The sequence below is a fragment of the Lemur catta genome, chromosome 17, assembly GCF_020740605.2.
Source record: "Lemur catta isolate mLemCat1 chromosome 17, mLemCat1.pri, whole genome shotgun sequence".
In the NCBI taxonomy this organism is placed as follows: domain Eukaryota; kingdom Metazoa; phylum Chordata; class Mammalia; order Primates; family Lemuridae; genus Lemur; species Lemur catta.
This window is the reverse complement of record NC_059144.1, coordinates 17,195,805-17,217,392: the sequence shown is the minus strand read 5'-3', so window position 1 is coordinate 17,217,392 and position 21,588 is coordinate 17,195,805. Positions and strand designations below refer to the sequence as shown.

Genomic DNA, 21,588 nt, shown 5'->3' with positions numbered 1-21,588 from the left:
GCAGATCTCACCACAATCTGAAGGGCCCAAGGAACCTGGTATTTCCCTTCCATCCCTCTGCTGTCCAGCTCCCCATGTCTGTGCCCCTACCTGTTTCCCTCTGCTTCTTTCTTCTGCCTGCGGTTGCCTCTCTCTCTCTCTCTCTGTCCTGGGTGGGCTCTCCTACCAATCTCACTCTTCACTAAGTCAGACCCTATTGGACCATTCTTTGGAGCTGGCAGGAACCGTAGCTACAGAAGGCCTAAGACAGATGTGAGGCCCTCTTCCTACAGGGCACACGGCCACGCTGCCCCTTGAACCCTGAAGCAGAGCATAGTGGGAACAGCATGGACTCTGGAGCCAGACTGCCTGGATTCAAATCTGAGTTCCACCATCGATTAGTTGTATAGTGTGGGGCAATTACTCAACCTCTCTGTAACTCAGTTTCCTCATCTGTCAAATAGGTATAATTACAGCGAATTCTCTTAACAGTGCTTTGAGGTATCGACTTATAAATGTGACAGTACTTACATAGGATCTGCCACCTACCAAATAAGCTCTGTGTTAAGTGTTTGTTAATGGGCAATGAGAAGGGAATAAATGCCTCAAGCAGAGTGCGGGCAGAATCCATGGTTCGGACAGTGGGAGCTGCCCTGAATGCTCTCAGGCCACCGTGCTCCAAGGCCCTGGGCTGGGCAGATGGCCCCTCTGGTCTTGGTGCTGTGGAAACACCATGGACTTGGGCCCTGGACTGACTTGGTTCTAGTAGGCTGTGTGATCACGACCAAGTCTCCGTCTCTATGGGACTGTGAGACTCAGTTTCCTCATCTGGGGAATGGGATTTGATATATGCTAGTTCACAGAGTCGCTGTGATGATGAGAATGATAAATGATGATATTTCCCTAGCACAGTCCGTGGCATATAGACATACTCAACAAATGCTAGCTCCTTTCCCCTTTCTTCACCTCAGCAATTGGCATGACTTTGTCCTCGCTTTAATTTTTACTCTAATTTTGTGTTTGATCTGCTTCCTGAGGTGAGTACTCCAGGGAGCCGAGGAGACTCTTCCTCTCCCTGCAGACCTCCTTGCACCAATACCCTCCTCATACGACCCCAGGCAGGTGCTCTTCTCCTCAGTCGTGCTTTGACCCTCAGTTTCCGGTGTTTGAGGTCATTGCAAGTTATAGAATCTTGGATTCTCTGAACTGGAAAGGCCCTTGGGGTCCTCCAAGTCATTTTCCTGCCCTAGTGAGGAAACCCCTAGCAACAGCCCTGGCCCGTGGATCTCCAGCTGCTGACCACCCAACTTCAGTGACAGGGTCTCACCACCTCTGCAGGAAGCCCCTTCCCTCTGAGCAGAGGCTGAGCTGAACTCTGCCTCCTGAAGGGCCCCCTTGAATGTCCATCCTTGGGCTGTCTGCTGTCCCCACAAAGCCTGTATGTGGATAGGTGGCTGATCAAGAATCCTTCAAGATGTATCCCAAGAAACCTCTTCCAAGCAGTCCCCCTGGGTTGCTGATGCTGTATGGCTATTCCCTTCCCAGCTCAGTGAACCTTCTCCATTCCATAGCCACATGCCCACACCTCTTCTCAGATCTCAAACCAGGACTCCCAGCATGGTCTCCTTCTCACAAGCCTACAGCCACCTCCTCTACCCCTACCCCACCTCAGACCTTCAGTCCCCATCCAGAAACACCTCCTACCTGCTGATGGCCAGCCCACAGGGCTATCGCCCCTGCTGGACCATAACCACAGGGGCAGGGACCATAGTGGCCTTGTTCACCACCAATTCCCCAGGGCCTTACATGGTTTTTACAACAAGTAGGTACTCAGTAAACACTTGTTGAATTAGTGCATGAACAGTTGATCAAAAATCCTTCAAGTTCCATCCCAAGTATTGCTTCCTCCAGGAAACCTTTCCTGACCTCTCTGGGGCAGGGCATATCTGACTTCTGTTTTGTGTCCTAGTCATTTGCCTGCCTGCTCTCATCACGCTTCCTTATCATCAATGTACTTTATAGACGTTTGTTCATGTTTGTATTTCCTCTAGCACCTAGTTCAGCACTTGGTTCAGTGTTGTAAAAGCTTTAAACATGCTGAATGAATGAATGAATGAATGAAAGACAATTTCAATTCCTTTTTGTTGCTCTGTCCCATGTTTGAGCTTCCTCAACTTAGACTTGACTCTTCTCATCTCTTTCTGCACAGAGCATGTGCACTTAAGCAGATCCTAATGCTGTTCCACAAGCTGACTTTCATCTGCAGATGGCGCACGGCAGTGATTCGCAAACTTGAGTGTGCATCAGAATCACCTTGTTAAAACAGGGATGGCTGGGTTCCTTCCTCCGAGTTTCTGATTTGATAAGTCGGAGATAAGTCTAGAAAATGTGCACTTCCTACTTCCTAGGAGATGCTGGGCACTCTATTTGGAGAACTGCTAGTCTGTGGAATGTCATCCCCTGCCCCTAGGGGAACCTGTACCATTTATCTGCTGTCTTTTCTCCATCAGTCACCCCAAACCGTACTTGATCCCCCACTCCACCTCACTCCTCCTAAAACTGCCAACAGGTGTAAGATCATCTACCTTTTAATCCAGGATTTGCATTTTCCTGGCACTTTATCCTAAGGAAATAATAATAAAAAAAAAAATACACATATATTTTGAAAGTAACAATGGGAACATGGATTCCTCTATGCCAGGGTTTTGCAACCTCAGTAGTGTTGATATTTTGGGCCAGATAATTCTTCATTTTGTGTGTTTTGGGCGGCTGACCTGTGCAGTGCAGGATGTTCATCAGCATCCTTGACCTCCGCCCTCCAGATGCCAGCATCTCTGCCCACTCCCAGGTAGGATGATCAAAACCATCTCTAGACATTGCCAAATGTCCAGGAGTGGTGGCAGAACAGAACTGCCTCTATGACTGGCATATTCATATGAATGTAATAGTTTAACATAAGTGGATACTACCATGTGCTTGATACCTTTAAAACAGCTCTAATCTTTACAACAATGCTGCAAGGTTGTGATTATTTCTTTGGTTTGAGAGATGAGGAATCTGTGACCCAGAGGGGTCAATCCTAAACTCGTAAGACAGGTAAAGAGAACAGGTGAGATCTGAGCCCAGCTCTTTAGCCTGCAAGCGTGCTCTTTCCCTCACCCTGCTTGGCTGCTTCTCTTTAATAGCAAACGATCAGTTACAGCCTCATAAATGTCTAACAATAGGGAACTGTTTCTGTAAATTATAGTGTATCCCCTCGATGGAATATTATGCAGCTATTAAAATGATGGAGTGCCATTAAAAATGAAAACTATGTAGCAACATAGAAAAATGCTAAGTGGATTATATTAAGTTAAAAAAAACGCTGGAAAATAAAACTGTGTCTATATTGTGATTACGATGAGGAAGTATATCTATGTGTGATGGCTCGTGTGTTAGATTGAAGATATTAAAGATAATTTTCCTTTCTTCTTTGATATCCGTTATTGTTATCAGAGTGTCTTTGAATTCCTTGTTTCTAAGCAGCAGCAGGGTAATGATGAGATTCAAGTTGTTAAGTTTGCCATAGGGCCGGCTTCCACCTGAATTAGCAGAATTAAAGCTTCTCGAAGTCCTGTGAATACGGCAAGGGACTGACATACCCTTACTTCCCTGCAGCCCCCATCAGCACTGTTTCACGCCTGTTTCCAAGCCCAGGTCCTCTCTCCTTGCACTGACCAGCTTCTCCCAAGGAGAGCAAGCTGGAAGCGCAGAAGAAAACGACTCTGGAGGCATCAGTGTGGATCATTCCAGGAGCCAGGGCTACCAGGAACTTGCGGTCTTTCAGTAGCAGATGCATCTGTCTGTCAAAGGGTACTACTGAGCAGTGTACTGATCTCATGCATTATGCATCAAGAGTGGCCTGGCACCCTGGCCCAGCCGTGCGGGGGAAGTCTTGCAAAAGGAACATCTGATGAACTGATTGGAATGTCAAAATGTCATTAAGGATAAATTAATGGATGTGTTACTTTGGCTGTAAGAGGCAGTGCCAGCAAGACAACAGGCAGCCGGTGGGCTGTTCTCCAGCCCAAGACAGACGGCGTTTGCAATGGAGATTCATGGTCTTTATGCAACGTGAGGTGCTTTGCAGGGAGAAGAATAAACAGAAATGCTCCAGCACTTAAGCGCCGTAAAATCACAAGCATGAGATAAATTAATTAGCGTACACTAGGAAGGCGGCTGGTCTGTCTGCACTCCTGGGGAAAGCTAGAATGGATGGCACTGGGTTAGAGATGACGGGTCCCAACACCAGCCTCCTAAAGAAAGCAATTGAATTTAATGGGCAATCATAAACTGCAGCTGATGGAAAGATAAGTCTGGTCTGTGCTTGTTTTTCCAGGGATACTATTTCTGTCTACTGCTTCAAGCTCTTTGTGTCTGTAGGTCAAGTATCTTAGAGGACTTGGGAGACCTGCTTATCAATGCCATGGGGGGTTATGGGGAGATGTTGTAGTCAACACAGGGAGCAACTTTTAGGGATGCCGGACTTCCCTTGTGCCATTCTCAAAAGGAGGTGGTCCATTCCCTTGTGACGGGAGGCTCACTACCTTACATTCAACCTATTCCATTGTTAAGTAAGCACTGTTAGGAAGTTCTTTAGGCTCCCCTGGCATCTTCCTCTGTGATAGGTAAGATGTCAAGCCCTAGCCTCAGGGATAATCATCTAGCTATGCTTTTTAAATACAGGTTTTTTCTGTATGTTTGCTATAGGAGAATTTGAATAAAATCCTCTCCAAGGCACAACCCTTTATATAAGACATTATAAACTACATGTTAAGGGATGAAAGTTTACTCAATAAAGTTAAAAGTGGGACTTAAAAGGCCAGTTTAAAAAACAACAATTAAAAACAACCCCAACCCTATCCTCTTTTTAATCTTTGTCCTATTTCTCCAATGCAGATTATAAATTTTATACAAATTGTAAAACAATGAATGATCTTGCCTCTGTTTTATTCTTGCCCCGTTTATACAGTGAATGTATTTAAAGCAATGAAGTGGTTGGAACAGGTTTTTTAATTTGGTTTTTCCTATTGTAATTTGTAGCAATGCTTATACACTTTCAGGTAAAGGCCACATTTGGACCCTTTCATTGTATATTCCTCCTGGACTCACACCTGTAAAATGCCACTCTCTGGGGCAGAGGCTGTAGTTCCTATCAGCTTTGCTGCCATGTAAAATAAATGGCCTCTTTTAGAATCCTTGACACACCTACCTCCCAGTTCATGATAAGAACACAGCACTAGTAACTGGGTTACTGGTTCCATGGGTTTCTTTCTTCATATAGCCTGTGCCCCTGGTCAGTTTGGTGTACCTTCATTTCCTTCAATTTAAAATGATATCTCCTCATCGGAGTGAGTCAATGATTTCATGAGACACCTATGTGAAAGTACTTGGTAAAATGCAAAACAGAGGTAGACATACTAATATAAATCATAAAATGTGATAATAATAATGACTACGATGTGCTGAGCACCTACTATGTACCAGATGTAGAATCAGATGTTGTACATGTATCATATTATCTTATGTTGTCCTGGCAAGTCCCCACAGAAACTCTCCAAATTTGGTATTACTGTCCTCAATATACAAATGAGAAAACAGAGGCTCAGAGGAGGTAGGTTAGAACGTGGCAAAGTCCAGGATTCAAACCTAAGTCCAGTCCGTGTAGCTACAATGCTGCTTCCCGATGTGGGGTATTGTTTTCTTCACCATTGAAGGCTAAGGCAGAAGCACTGTTTTATACCCTTCAGGAATGGGAGATGAGAGTAGAGAAGTATAATTTATTGAGCAAACTGCCCCCTGCCTAGATGGGTGGAAAACACATCACAGTAATACAGGCAACGTGTACACTTTGAATCAGCCACAAATCTCCTGGAAAAACCTTAGATCTCACACTTTCATGGTAGTTTTGCTGTATAAAGCAAAGGATAAGAAAAAAAAATAGTATGAAATTCCATCTCAACCAGAACTGAGCTTATATTTTTCACCAAAAGTTCTCTTCTCATTGAGTGGATACCCAAATCATAATTGACATAGGAAAGGAAGAATAAAATAAAATGTAAAGACTCTCTTAGCTTTTCTCCATTTCTATAAAAGCGCATTGGTGCTAAGCTGTCTTCCAAGACAAAACAAGCCTTTTTTAGTCTTGAGGCTCAATTTGGTTTATAGCCTTAATAAAACCATATTTTCACTTTTTATAAAAATCAAGTCTCCCATTAAAAACAGGGTTTTGACCACACTAATCTTCCCATTCTTCCACTTAAAAAAATGTGGGTGGTTGTAATATACCTACCAATTCCCTCCCTCTTAGAATGTTCTGCACAGTGGTTGAAAGCCCTTGGAATAAAAAACTGCTTAGAAATCAGCTCAACCAGTGTTCTTTTATCCTGTTAAAAAGGAGATTTCATCAGCAGACGTGTCAGGCTCCGGAGGCTCCGGCGCTGAAGCGAGGCTTCTGAACAAGGGTTTCTCGGTAATCAAGGCTGAGGGGTCTTTACCCCAGAGGGGCACCAAAGCCACCATGAATACGGATTGTTGCCATAAATTAAATACAATTTAAACATGTACCTGGGGCATTTTAGTCCTTCATTAAATGATCTCTGTACGTTTATGTAAAGAATAAAGACTGTCTGCCTCAAAGTCTAAGAAAGGAAATGGTGCCATCAAATAACATCTTGTCTTCTATGGACTTTGCCCTCCAAACTCAGGTTCCATCGTTGTAGTTAAAGCCATGTCTATCTAGTGATCCTGTGGGACCAAATTCTCAACTAAAGTTCTGGCTAAATGGTTAGAACAAGGCTTCATGCTGCTCTTCCAAATGCCCTCAAGGTTCTCCCAGATGGATGTTTCTCAGCCACGGTTTCAGATTAGAGTAACCTGGAGGACAATCATATGTCTAGGCACTACCCCAAACCAGTTAAATCAGTTCTCCAACCTTTATGGATTGTGGCTTCTGGTCCCCTCCCTTACATGCCTGCCCTCCCCAAACCACACCGACTCCTCTAAGCTTTGTTCCCAGGAAGGAGGAGATGTCTCTAGTGGGACCACCCAGACTGTAGTGGCCCCTCTCGCATTCTGAGAACCTTGACTTCTTAAAGGAAGGTGTTGGCAGCCACATCACAAAGGACAAGGCCGTCTGCAAGCCCCTACACTTGGAAATAGCCATTGTCTCCCCGCTCCTCACTGTTAACCCCAGCCCTAGTTCTGCCTGCTGGTCTTGTGTCTACTCTGAGGTTCTGGCCAGAATCACTCACTGCCTCTGATCTCTCTTGCTGGTATCTCCACGGGTGGGTGCTAGGATGAGGGGTGTCCCATCCAACTGCTCAGAGGGGGAAATTTGTAAAGTTTACGAACCACCATTTACAATTACCCTACTTCATGCTATATGACAAATTCTTCTTCCATTTAACTATATCTGGTGGTTATAATTGACACCGCTCTCTCTCTCTCTGACATAAACAACCACTGCTTTGTTCTAGCTCATCTCTACCCTATTGTGAATAAAAACAATTTCCCTTGGTGCATATACTGTATTACATAATTTCTTAAGATTATCCCATGAGTCAAACACTATCATCCCCATTTTATAGATGAGAAAACTGACACTCATTGGGTTTAGAATTCACAGCTGCTAAGTAGTGGAACTAGGATTCACATTTCCTCCTTGCCCTTTTCTTTCCTTCTCGACTCCATTCCTTTCTTCCTCTTCTTTTCCCTTTCAAGTTTTTTTCTTAGCATGCCACCCAACTAATTATGAAAAACAAAAGTGTGTTTGTAGAGAGGGGTTTTCAAGATAGTGAGGTCAAGGAGAAAATTGAGTAGCTGTGTCATTTCTTGAAGAAAACATCTTGCATCTTCTTTACACCAGGAACTTTCCTGGGCCCTTTAACTCATGGCATCTTTCTTCAAAGCAGAATCAGTGATTTCCTCCCCTTTGTTTTATCTTCACTGCTCCTCTTTCATGCATTTATAACATTATTTTATAACTTTTTCTTAACATGTCCAAGTACCTTTTAAGCTGTGCATTCCTTGAGAGAAGAATATTTCTTACTCAATACTCAACACCTAGCTCAGTGCTTAGCACAAAAAAATTGCTAAGTGAATGCTTATGAATGAAAGAATATGTCATTTAAACATCAGGGCTGTTCTAAGAGGTAGGTGTTATGACTCCCATTTTACAGATGAGAAACTGAAGTTGGGATGGAATTAAGAGACTTATCTAAAACTGTGGAGCCTGAATGCTCAGGGCTTTTGCTGCTTGGCACAGTTATCTATCTAATAATGTCATATGAAATACCCTCGAGCTTCACCAGACAACTAGGTAATAAGTGGAAAAGCACTTTGGAAGAGATAAAGCTCTATATACAAACAAGATGCAATCACTACCATCATCACCAACACTGTAGGGCTTAACTAATGCACTTCCTTCCATTAAAAGCACTATGCTGAAACACTTAGAAAGACATTTTCTAGTTTGTTCATCTTAGGATCCTATCTTTGCTGCAGCCTTAGCTGCAAGAGTCTTTCCCATTTGGGGGATGCTTGCTGAAGGCTGTGCTTTCAGAAGTAAACCCACTCCTGCCCTGGAGACACATGGCTAAGGGGCACTGTGGCTGGGCACTTCTGATCCTTGTTCAGGGTGTTACTACAAGTCTTCTCTGTGATGTACTTCAGATCCCCCAGGCAGGAGCTATGTGTAAAGATCGCTGTGTCCCTTGTGCCCAGCACAAACACAGGGGAGCAGCAAATGCCTATGAATGAATGGATGATTGCCCAAGGAGGAACTTTTTAGAGTGTACCAATCAACGGTAACAAAGTAATAACCCCAACTAGTCGGTATGCAAAGTGTCCATAGGCAATGAAGAGTGCGTTTTGGGGGAGGGAAACACAACATACTCAAGCCCACTAGTCTACAGTGGCCAAATTGAGGAAAAGCCAATGAGAGTGCCACAGGTTAGTTAGGCTCCCTGAAAACCAGACTCTGAGAAAGAATTGACATGCAGGAGATGTATTTCAGGAAGTCTCACCTGCAGAAAGAAGGGACTGGGAGGGGAGAGAGGGCAGGGGAGGGGAGGGCGAGGAAGAGAAAGAGTGGGCAGAAGGGAAAGCTGAGTGATGCTGTAGCTGCAGTGGTGGCTGAAGCCAACCTCACAGGAAGCTCTGAAGCTGCGGTGACTGTGACACCCGGTGTTGACCAGCTGTTGGATGACCTTGGGTAAGACAACTCCAAAAAGCCAGTCCCAAAGGGCAGTGCCAGCAACTGGGGGAGCAAGTCCTTCATTCTTGAAGGGGGATCCGAGTAGCACATCCCAGCGTCTTCTACAGGAATTTTCTTCCTAACTACACTTCAGTAGGCACCTGTCTCGGTCAGCAGAGAATCCCCCATACCCGTTTACCTTCTTTATGAAGTCCAAAGGCGTTTACAGAGTAGAAGCATTTAGAACCACAGACAGACCTTTCAAGGCCTCAAGTCATCACTAATACCTGGTTGGGATTTAAAATTTAAACTTAGGTATACACTTACACCTGAAGTATAAATATGTTTTGCTACCTTTGGAGGGGAAGCACTCATTTGTGTTTTCCCTGATTAAGGTGATAGAGCTTCTGACTTACGGATTTACTCTGTTTGGTATCCACGACTGATGTGCTTAGACTCCAGTGCAATGGAGTAAACAAAAAAGCCTCCATTGAGTCACAACCCCTGTCTAAAGCTATCTGTCCACATGATCTAGCCAGCGCATTTTGTATCTATCATGTTGTGACAGCATTCACTAATTTTATGCATTTGTGGTTGTGACATGCAAGTACAAATGCAACATTTCTAAACCTAAAACCAATATGAAACTACGAAATGGGTGATCTGAAAGCATCACCATCACCACATGCCAAAATAAATGAAAATGGATATTAACTAACTTCTAGAGAAGGGAATAGTATAACTCAGTGAGAGAGAAAACAAAATTAGAGAGGTACTAACCCCACACATACATGCATCTAATCAACACAATCTTATCATATCTGATTTGTTTTGGGCACCGAGCTAGTCACTGGGAAATGAAAGATGAGTGAAACATCATCCTCGTCTACAAAGAGCTAGACATGCAAACACGCTAAGGGCAGTATAACCCGAGAAGGTTCATGAATGAATGAGGCAATGAGTGAAGGCACAAAAGATGAATTCAGCAGTAAAAACATGAGCCCAGTACTACGGATATGGTCTGTAGGAATGGAAGGCTACCAAAGCAAGAGAGAAGAATGATATGCTCCCTTTTAAAAGATAACATAATTTTCCAGGCACAGAGGGGGATAGGCATTCCAGGAAGAAGATCCTGCAGGGACAAACCCTGTGAAAGGGACAGTTACATCAGAGTGATGGGAGGGTGTCAGGAACTCTTCAAATAATAATTGAAGATGCTTTTTAAAATGCAGATTCTCAGGCGGGGCTTCCAAAGAGATTGAGCAGATCTGGGGGTGGAGCCCAGGAATCAGAATTTTCACCAAGGTCCTCCTGCTGGCTGAACAGCAGCCGTGACAGTTACCACTTTTGTCTTGACTGCACGGTAATGTCTTAGATCTTCACCTGCCAACATGTTTGCTGTCAGCTTTTGGTAATTGGCATTTATCATCTTTAAATGGCTTTCTCCTATTCCTATTTTTCCTTCATTTTTATTCAAAGTGGCTGATAAATTACATTAAATACTTTTTGAGTATCTCTTGATATAATCATTTTAAAATGCCTCTTTAACTATATTGAGGCAACGACATCAGACTTGAAGCAGCCGATGATGTGAAAAGGCATATGCATTTGGGGAAAGGAAGCAGCCTCTTGCCTTGGCTGAGGCCCTACTGTGTGGTGTGCATTTGACAAACATTACGTCCATTCACTTCTGTGAGACTTGTGTAAGTTTTGCATTTTTTAATCTCTGTTTTACATATCAGGAAACTGAGACTAAGAAAAAGTTAAATGGCTTGTCCAGGTAACACAGGTGCAAAAATGGGAGAAAACGTTGCTTTAAAGCTACAAAAGCAAGAAAGGTACAGGGTCTGGTTTGGAGTTATCTAAAACTCGATGCCATTTTTTTTTTCTTTTTAAGAACAGAGCACCTTCCTGTTGACTTTAGCTGTTATGTCTTTTAATTTCGTTTTGTTCCTTCACTCACTCCATAGGCATTTACTGGGGGTTCACTGTATAGGTTAGGGGTACCTCAGAGAGCACCCTAATGAACAAGAAACATCCTTAAGACACATTTGTTCCTGCCCATGTTACAAAGTGACTGCAGTTCAGAGGAAGAGGCCCTTCCCACAGATGGGGAGAATCAGGAAAGACTTCCTGTGGGAGGCAACATTTGTTCTGGATCTTGAAGAATGAGGGAGAATTTGAATATACTGAAATGGTAGGGGAGAGAGGAGGAAGACAGGAAAAGCCCAAGAGCCCCACAGAGTATCTGCAGACAGAAACCAGCCGGGTCAGAGTTTTCTGTCTCTGAGACATTGCACAAGGTATTTGCCCAAGGCTAAGTGAAATAGTTAAGTGCTCTCTCAGCCAGAACGGTTGGTAAACATCTTAGTGCTTTCTAAAGAACTACTACACTAAAATGTCTCTGTTCAAAACAATTACTGTGCCCATCACACACCTTGAGGTAAATTAACCTGTGGACACATGCCAACTCTTAATACCCTTTTAAAAGGCAAACACTGAACAATTGCACTTGTTGGGTGAAAGACAAAAAGGAATTCTAGAGAAGCATTTTTGTCAGCTTAGAATGTGAGGAATAGTAGTTGCTATTTGTAAAACACCTACTATGTGCCAGCTACTCTCTATATACATTCTCTCATCACCCCTCACCAAAACGCTGGGAAGTCACTATTGTTAATACTATTTTGCAGATGAAGAAACAGAGGCTCAGAGTGGTTCCATGATTGTTCAAGGTGAAAACAATCTGACGGGAGAGGCAGACCTAGAATTGTGATGTAGGTCTGACACCAAAACCCATGCTATTGTCATTTGTGTGTGTGTGTATCCTGGAGAGATGATGCAGGGCCCTATCTTAAACTCTCCTGTGTCCCAAGGTCCCCAAATCCTGTTATTGGTAGCTCGACTTTTATTGGGCCATTATTAATCCCAGTCATTGGCACTCTTTTGGCCACCTCTCGCTCTAACCTTGTGGCTTCCTCTGCTGCAGCAGCTCAGGGCCCTCAGCTCTGATTCCCCCTTAGCATGTTATCTGTGCACAGCGCTGCCTGGGAGACAGCCACACCACATGGCCCAGGACAGCTGAGACAGGATTGCCCCAAGAGCCTCCTGCCGCCCCAGAATAGCTACCACTTCTTCTCCCTAGCAAGGCCCTGACAGCTGTACACAGAAATGGGGCTCTACAGGCAGACAGACTTGCATTTGGAGGCTGGATCTCCTGCGACCTGGCTAGGCTCTGCAAGCACATGCAGGCAGGAGTCGCTCTGCCCCCTGAAGAACTGAGCTTGGGGAGAAGTGCTGGCAGGGCTCAAACTTAGCCTTGCTGCATCCTGGCTGTGGGATATAGACAAGTCTTCAAATTTCAGTCTTAACATCTAAATAAAATCATCACAATAACATATACATTGCAGGACATGTTACAAGCACTAGGTGAGTCTGACACATAGTAGGGACCACCCGGTAATTTCTGTCCTTTCGTAGGCTTACACAGGGTATACCTTACACACCTTTGCGTCTGCAACACCAAGCACAGGATGCAGCACCTAGTAGGAGCTCAATAAAGCAGGGTGAATCTTGAGCTTCATCCTCTCCCTGCTCTCAAAAGTGTAGGGCAAAGATTAGCAACCTGGGACCTGTGGGCCTGATTTTTTTTTTTTAAACTGTGTTGAAGGCTTTTTCTTTTATGGAAGATTTTGGGGCTTTTGGAGGGACCAGAGGGTTCCCAACCCCTGTGAGGAGGGTATTATTTTTCCTATTTTATAGAAGAGACAACTGAGACTCTGGTTAAGTCAGTGCTTCTCAAACCATAACATGCACATGGATCACCAGGGATCTTGTTACGCTGCAGGTTCTAATTCAGGAGGTCTGGGCTGGGCCCTGGATGCTGCATCTCCAGCAAGCTCCCGGGTGATGCCGATGCTGCAGATTCATGGTACCCACGCTGGGCAGCGAGGGCTCAGAGCTCCCCCTCGGGGCCTATGCTAGCACTTGGAAGCTGTAGTTCCTTTTTGTTTCTCTTCTCTATCTCCATGCCCCGCTCTCAATCCTGTGGTCTCACAAGACCTGTCCTTGCCTCCTTCCTAGGCAGCTCCCTGTCCCCACACACCTTGTCCCCAGACTTTCCCTTCCACAGCCACCCCACATCCAGCATCATCACCCTCTCTCTTCCTTCTGCCTGGGCTCCTCCATTTTAACTATACTTCTACCTGGGACTTTCTGGTCCCTCAAGTGGTCAACATCATGTTTCTCCTGTTTTACAGCCTACAGCTAAGGTGACCCTTCTCACAGCCCTCAGGCAGGCTGGCTTCCTCCCCTCCCCTCCCCCAAAACCTGCACAAGTGACTTCTGATGGCCAAGGTCAAGGTCATGCCCATGCTCTCCACCTCCATCTTCTGCAGCATCTGCTATGGCCAACCAACTCCTCCTCCTGCCATGGTCCTCACCTCTTGGTTCTGATGGTTTCCTCCTTCCCATCTGTCTGTTTCTCCTCCTCTGAATCTTTAATCCTGGTCAGTTCCTGGGCCTCAGCCTTTAGCCCTCTGTTCTTGTATTCTTTCTCCAGGCCTAAATTCATCCACCCCATATTCTCATATGACACCTCTCAGATAAAGTCCCCAAATATCTACCTCCCACCCAAACTCTACCTCTGCATTTCCAAGTTCCCATGGGACACTTTTGCTTGGGAGCTCCACCAGCATTCTCAGCCCAGTATATCCAGAGTCATACTCCTCCTCTTTGCTCCACACCATTCTCTCCCTCTGCAGATGTCTCTATTTCCAAGATAATCCGTTCTCCTTCCCACCTATATCCAGGTGGATTTGGGAGAATGATTTACCTTCTCTGAGCAATTTCTCTTTTCTTAAGTATGGATAACGGTACCTACCAGACTAGGCTATTACGAGGACTTAGTGAACTAAGTATGTACAAAGTACTTGGCATGTGGTGATGGTTCCCTTCTCCCCCCTTGTCCAGATGTTAGACACACCTTACCTATTCAGAGCCTTATCATTCTAGGAGATGCCTCATCTTCTCTCACAAGTGCTTGGAGGAGGCTGGGGATAGGGAAATGGTGCTTAAGAGAAAATCTAACTACCTAAGGCTTCTCTATAGAAGACAGAATATTACAGTGACATACACTTGGTGCTTTGGGGTTGGTGAATATAAAATTGTGAATATTATTATGGGAACCCTGTGTCCCAGCCAGATGCTTCTGCATCACAATGCCAGCATGAGTTGCACACTCTAGGGCCATGGCATAAAACTTCATCTCTGCACCGACTGTTTATCATTGCACCTGGAATGACAAGCATTTCCACATCTGTCTTCTACACTTCCACACTGTTTATCTGTGATTCCACCACAGCACCCAGCAGAGTGCATGGTATACAGTGGGCACCCGAAGGCAATGTTACATACATTGGCTAACGGACAGAGGGGTGAGGTGCACAGAGGTTGTGATGGGTCACCCACTGTGGAACACTGATGCCATCAGAACCCCTGGAAGGCAGATGGGCTCCCAGGAGCCACCATTACTGTCATGACTGCTGTGGTTTCTGGAAGTGGAAAGAAAGTAAACTAACATTTCATGAGTGCCAACTTTGTACCAGGCACTTTACAAAATCTTCTCAGCTCTTCTTCACAGTAACTCTATGAGTTAGGTGCTATTACTCTCATTTTAGAGTTAAGAAAAAGGGGACTCAAACAGTTTAGAAAATTTGCTCAAGGCTCATAACTGGTGAGTGAGAGGCAGGACCTGGGTCCAGAGCTGCCTGACTTGAAAGACTCATTCTCTCCACCACAGCAATGACACACCATACTGTCCCATACCTCCATGCCTTTGCAGATGCTGTTTCCTCTAATCAGAATTTTTATTTTTTCAGTATTGGCTGAAGGAATCTCTAAATACTCTAACAGCTATCCCCTGCCAAATTAAAAATTAGTCACTCAACTAAGTGTTCCTATACCACAATATGTATTGGCACCTCTCAGGTGGTGTTTCAATTGTTTGATTTTATGCTACTCTCTCAGGCTTGAGCACACTATGAGGGTGAGGCTGAAATTCCTAGTCATTTCTCCATCCACACTGTCTGGAACCTAATGTGCATGTTCCATGCATGTTTGTGGAATAAGTAAATAAACAAATGAAGTAAGTTCTCTGGTACTTCCGGCACTGGTGGTGATGGGGGTCCACCTGTTCTTATATAACATGAGGTTGGTGGTACCAGCCCTACGGACCTGCAGACCCGGTACTGAGCAGAGGGATGAGGCAGCTTTTTGCTGGCTCCATCTTCACCTGTGAAGTCTTCAGCAGGCAATTGCTGATAGGCGTGGCCTCTCTCATAAAGCTGGGTTTGCCAGGGGTGAGGGAAGACATGGAGTGTTGGGCAATACATTTTACCAGGATCCAGGCATTCTGAGTTTTAATCTCACTCTTATACTAGCTGAATGTGTGATGAGTTCACATACCTCTAGGGAACCTCAATTTCCAAAAATAGAAAATGCATATTAGGAATGCAGAACTAATTCAGTGGTTTTCTAACTTTTTTAATCACCAAAGATCTATTGTACAGAGTTTTTATCCTTTACTCTCATGTTTTAAGAATCTCTGTATTATTAATTAAAAAATCACCTTTATTTAGCAAGTGCAAAAAAAATGATAGGAAAGCAGACATCTATAATTCCCAACAAAATGCACTGATAACATAAGATAACTAATGCTAAACACCAAACAGATAATTCCAGCCCAAAGCAAAGACGTTGGATGTTTCTGTCACCTGTGAAGCTGGTTCTAGATAAAGTCAAGATACCCTGTAGACTTTCTGAAATAGCATAAATGCCAATGAATCCCTTGCTAACCTTTGGGCCCCCAGGGCTACCCATTCCTTAAGAAGACACAAGTGAACTCAGAAGTTGCTGAGATCTGTCTTATGTATGCAAGTCCTACAGGAGGATTGAGTCCCCCTCTCGCTGGAATTCAGGGATTCCTAACTAGAAAATTATACTCCCAAAGGAGAAAAAGTCCTTCATATATCCAAAAATAGGGGGAAAAAGTCTAAGATGGCAGAAACATAACAGACTTGAACAAAGACAGTGCATTTTCAAATGGAACACATCTATGTAAAACAAAAACTAGGGCTACAGACGACTTGGACAGAAGTGAATATGAGAAACCAACAGACACTTGGCTGGTGCAGGAAATGCATGCTACAGGTTCCCTTACAGGGCACGAAGCAAAGTTAACACCGGCTCGATACTTACAAGTAATAGGAGTAGGAATAAGCATTTCTTCTATATATTGATGGGCAGTCAGATGAAGAAAATGTCCAAAAAGGGGGAAAAAGAAAAGACAAACAAACAAGAATTAGATTTTTATGAAATCTTGATTCTTAGAAATGCATATATTATTTTAGCATCCCTAAGCTCAAGCAGATGCAAGTTCCTCCACTAATTGTCTTCATGGAGAATCAGATATTTTCAGTGGTAGAAGAAATGAGAGAAACCTCTCCTGTGTGAAACTCATTACCTCACACAGAGGAAGCCAAGTTTCAAGTTGACTGTTTTCATTGTTGGAAAGTTCTTTGTGGTCAACCAAAACTAGCTTCTTTATAATTATGGGTTTTTGGTTTTTTTTGGTCTTGGATAAGCTTTCTGTGGGCTCCTAGGACCAGTCAAGGACACATGTGGCTCCTCCACATGACAGTGTTCCCATGATCTAAGCAACACCATAATTACTCCTTCTGTCTTCTCTAATTCAAGTGCAATCACATCAGAATCTATTCAGCAAGGTCATGCCCAAAGCAAGGAAATCCTGTAGCAGCACCCGAGATGGCTCCCAGGGTCCCCCCCTTCCCAATAGGCAGGTCCTTGTGCAGGGTCCTCCCAACACCGAATCAGGGCTAGACCTGTGTGGCCATTTGAATGTGGCAGGCCTTACGTTCTGGGACTTTCTAAACTAGGTAGAAAAGAAGCCTCACAGCTCTGTCCAGAACTCTGTCTTGGAACCAAGAGCTTCCATGTAAGGAGGCCCATTTCCCTGAGGCCATCATGCTGCAGAGATCACATGGAAAGGCCCTGAGACTACATGAAGAGAAAGGAATGTCCCCAACGTTCTAGTCCAAGTCAACCAACTCTTCCCAGCTGAGACCCTGAACATCATGGAACAGAAACAAATCATTCCCTTTAAGGCTTGCCTAAAGTGAAGACTCATGGGAAAAATAAGTAGGTACTCTTCTTTAAACCATTAGATTTTGGGGGTAGTTTGTTACACAATGGTATACAGAAAAAAACAGAAAAAACTCAACCTTATCATGAAAGAGCAGTGTACTAAAAGGGAGTTCCAACCTTCGACTTGAACAGATTCTACCTTGAACAAAACTCTCTGTGCCTTCATTCCCGCACCTGTTCCTAGGCAGGCTGAACTAGATTCGTAGTTTTCAAACTATTTTCCCAGAAGCCTGGAGGTTCCGCAGAGCAGCCACATTGTAATGAAGAAGGAGGGTACCGAGCAGGTGGCCATCTGCCAAAGCCAAGCATCTCCATCTTTACCTATTTTATAAATTGGAGTTTCACCTAAGATTTCACATGGCTAAAAATTCCACTCTCCAAAAGAGAGCTTGAGAAAATCATTGCCTTCAATCTCTTTCGAACGTCCCTCCTAGCTCTTGGCTTCTGAGCAATCAAAAAACTCAAATAAGTTCATGATATTCCCTTTGCTAGAACTTTTCTTGTGTTGCAAGAAAATAAAGGGGAATGTTTTCTATTTCACATCAGATTTAGCTACACTGACAATAAGTGATACATTTGTGGACTGAGAAAAATTTTTGGATGCTTCAGGTCTCCCAATATCCATCTAAGTAGGCAAGAATTATTTCCTTCTTTCTTGAATTGTTTCTTGAATATGGTGATTAATTGCAACCATTATCTCGTTTGCTTGGCCCAGGAAGATACGGTCTTTATAACCATGTCAGGGGGCATGTTTTTAGAGCCCCAAATTTCCCCTTCTCAAGTAGGAACCGGCCAAAGCCCCCAAGGCAGGGCTGTCTCTAGGCTTTCTCTTACCTGTTGACAAAGCCCAACCCTGTAGCCCCAGAAGGAAAGCAACACTGAGAGGTAAGAAGCTGGCAGAAGGAAAGCCCTGCACCTCTTTAGGAGGCTGAGCTGGGGACAAGGAGCCACGGCACAGCAAGATCTGCCCATGTAGAAGACTGTTCAATATCCTAGACTGAAAGAACAGCGGCCCTAGAGGATGAAAGAGGGTGAAGAACTGGGACCCATGATGGATGGGGACTGGAAAATCCCTCCGAAAGTCACCAAATCCCCTTTGTCAGCCACATGGGTTGGCACCATAAGGATACCATTCCTCTGCCTCCCTGCTGGCTGGTCCAGTGCCTGGAAATGTGATTCCTCAGGGACAGAAAGCTCATTACCCATTTGAAGAAGACTGACAGACACCTGTGTTCTCCATATGTTAAGAACACCGGACTGAGAACCACGAGGCCAGCATTCTAATCTCAGGTCTTTCGCTTGCTCACTGTGACATCTTGAGCAAGTAAATTCCTCCCTTTGGGCCTCTATTTCCTGATCCACGCACCAAGGTGGATGGCACAGATGACTGACAGCTCAGACAGCATTTCAGTACCACCAATTAGTAACTGCATGGCCTTGAGCAAGTCACCAAACATCCCCAAGTCCCAGCTTCCTCATCTCAAGCTTAGGGGTAATAATTACCTATTTCCAAGAGTCATTGAGGACATTAACATTAGATTATATTGATTTAAATTATATTAGAAGTAGATATGATATATAATATATAAAGTATTTTATGTGTATTACATTCATCTAAGTTAATATTACATTATATTAACCTAAAGACCTGGAATATAGCAGGATAGCAGGGCTCAGTAAAGGGTGGTTTGTGTCCCTACCTCACCCACAGATGTAAGGCTTACTGTTTCCCACTCTGGTGGCCAGGAGCAAAGTATTCACCTCTTTAGGGATAATAAAAATAGGAATAAAATAAGAGCACAGACTTATGCAACACCCACTATGTGCCAGGCATTGTTCTCGGCTCTTATCCTACATTTATTCTTTGTTTCCTCACAACTGCCCTAAAAGGTAGGCATTGTTGTCATTTCTACTTTACAGATAAGGAAACTGAGGCAAAGAAGGCGAAGTAACTTGCCTAAGATCACACAGCTAATAACCGGATTTGACAGCAGCATGGCTCTAAAGCACTAGCCTGCACTGCCTTTTAGGAAGGAAGAAAACAGATGCACCTTGAGCATTTGGTGAGGCACTGAGATGCCACATGCCTTATCTCTTTTAATCCCTTCCACAATCCTGTAGAGCAGACATCATTATTCTCCTTTTATTTTTTTTATTTCAAAATATTATGGGGGTACAAACGCTGAGTTTACAATATATTGCCTTTGCACCATCCAAGTCATAGCTACAAATGTGCACATCCCCAGACAGTGTGTATCACCCACATTAGGTGTGAATTTACCCATCCGCTCCTCCTCCTGCCCTCCTGCCCAACAGCAAACTGATACAACCTCTATGGAAAGTAGTATGGAGATACCTCAAAGAACTAAAAGTAGAACTACCTTTCGATCCAGCAATCCCACTACTGGGTATCTACCCAAAGGAAAAAAAGTCATCCTATTTGCCTTTTAGATGAAGATTCTGAGGTTCTAAGAGGTCGCTGTTTCTCACTAGGTCAAAGACCTCCATCCTGGGCTGGATTTCTTCACTGTCAGCTGCCACCTGCTCCTGGGATCAGGTTACACTCAGCATCTGGACCCTCTAGTTTTTCTGCTCTCAACCTGCAGGAATCAACTCTTCCTGAGCCACATCCTCAAGGCAACATGCCTCCTTCCTCACCTTCAAACCACAGACCACCTCTTCCAAGTAGTTTCTCTGAGTTATCCCGGATGTCACCAAAAGCCAATGCTTTCCTTGACCTAGCTTCAAGGCAACTCCAGGATGACGGTGATCAACAAACTTCTATTAATTGAGTATCTTTTCCCGATTTAACTGCAAAGTCTTCCAGGGCAAGTGTCACAGGTCTTTACTCTGTGACCAGTTTACCTGTGTGCTTTTTCTAAGCCTTGAAGAAGATTTACTGAAGGTCTAAATTTACAAGGATACAGTGATATTGCAAGTAACAGATTGCCTGAAACCAAAAATCCTGAGCAGGAAGACAGTTGTGCTTAGGAAAAAAAACCTCCAAAACAACAAAAAAAACCCCCAATAACCTGAAACTTAATAAATCACATACTGCAGAACCTTCTTTTCAACTGGCTGACAAGATTGACTTCGGGCACAGTTTTCCTTTGTTCCATACCATTTAAACAGGACCAAGTTTAACAGGTTGTTAGTTGTCTATGTACTCACCCATTTAACCATGTACCCATCCATCTAGCTCATAAACCACTCATTCACCCATCTACCCATCCACCCATCTACCCATCCATCCATCTACCTATCTGACTATTCCATAAACCTACTCTGTCATCTATCCATCCATCCACTCATCCATCCATCCATCCATCCATCCAGCAATCCATCCATCATCCATTCATCCATCTCTCCATCATTAATTCAGTAAAAAATTCTCAAGAGCGAACTCTATACTTGTCTCTTCCAAGTACAGATACGAAACAAATAAGATCCCGATCCAGCCCACATGACTGATGAGAGTGCCAGAAAAAAATTATAAGATAGGTGTAATAATAGCTACCACTTAAATAGTGAGAGATCATTTATGTGCCAGGTACTGTTATAAGTACATTATGTGAGCTATTTTATTTAATCCTAATCATAACCCTATGAGACATTATTATCTTCATTTGACAGATGAGAAAAGTGAGGCTCAGAGAGGTTAAGCAACTTGCCCAGGGTCACAAAGCTGTTAAGTGGCATGGGCAGGGTGAGAATCCAGGCAGTCTGACATAAAGTGTCTGTGTTGACAACCACTATGTTGTCTTGTCTTCTGGAGTGACAATTGGTATGATGCAGCAACACAGGGAACTGTGGGGTCATACCTGGGGTTAGAGGTGGGGAGGAAAACAGCAAGATGGTCCAGAATCTGTGATGCCCAGAGTTGTGAAGTTAAAGCGAAGCCACATGGAAGAGGGGGAAGGTAATTTTAGGCACATTGAACTGTATTTGAGGACTGGGCAGGTGGGTTAGCAAAGTGGGAATGTCAACAGGTTCAAAGGGCTGGGTCCCAAAGAGCTCAAGGAATTTAGTCTCAGTCCTACATGTGATAGGAAAAACTAAAGATGCCAAGTAGCCAAATGTTTGTTCTAAATGGATAATTCTGGCAGGAGGGTGAGGAGAAAGTCAGACAGGAGAGCAGTTGGGATCATGGAAGC

At 44.0% G+C, this 21,588-nt stretch overlaps 1 protein-coding gene across 2 annotated transcripts in view; it reads right to left on the bottom strand.

Moving 5' to 3' along the window:
• Positions 1–21,588, bottom strand: part of PTPRT (protein tyrosine phosphatase receptor type T) — a 1,002,137-nt gene that overhangs the window by 122,763 nt on the left and 857,786 nt on the right. For both annotated transcript variants that reach the window (XM_045528255.1, XM_045528256.1), the window contains one exon: positions 16,469–16,498. In XM_045528255.1, coding sequence (XP_045384211.1) covers positions 16,469–16,498 — 30 coding nt within the window. The remainder of the gene's footprint in view (positions 1–16,468; positions 16,499–21,588) is intronic.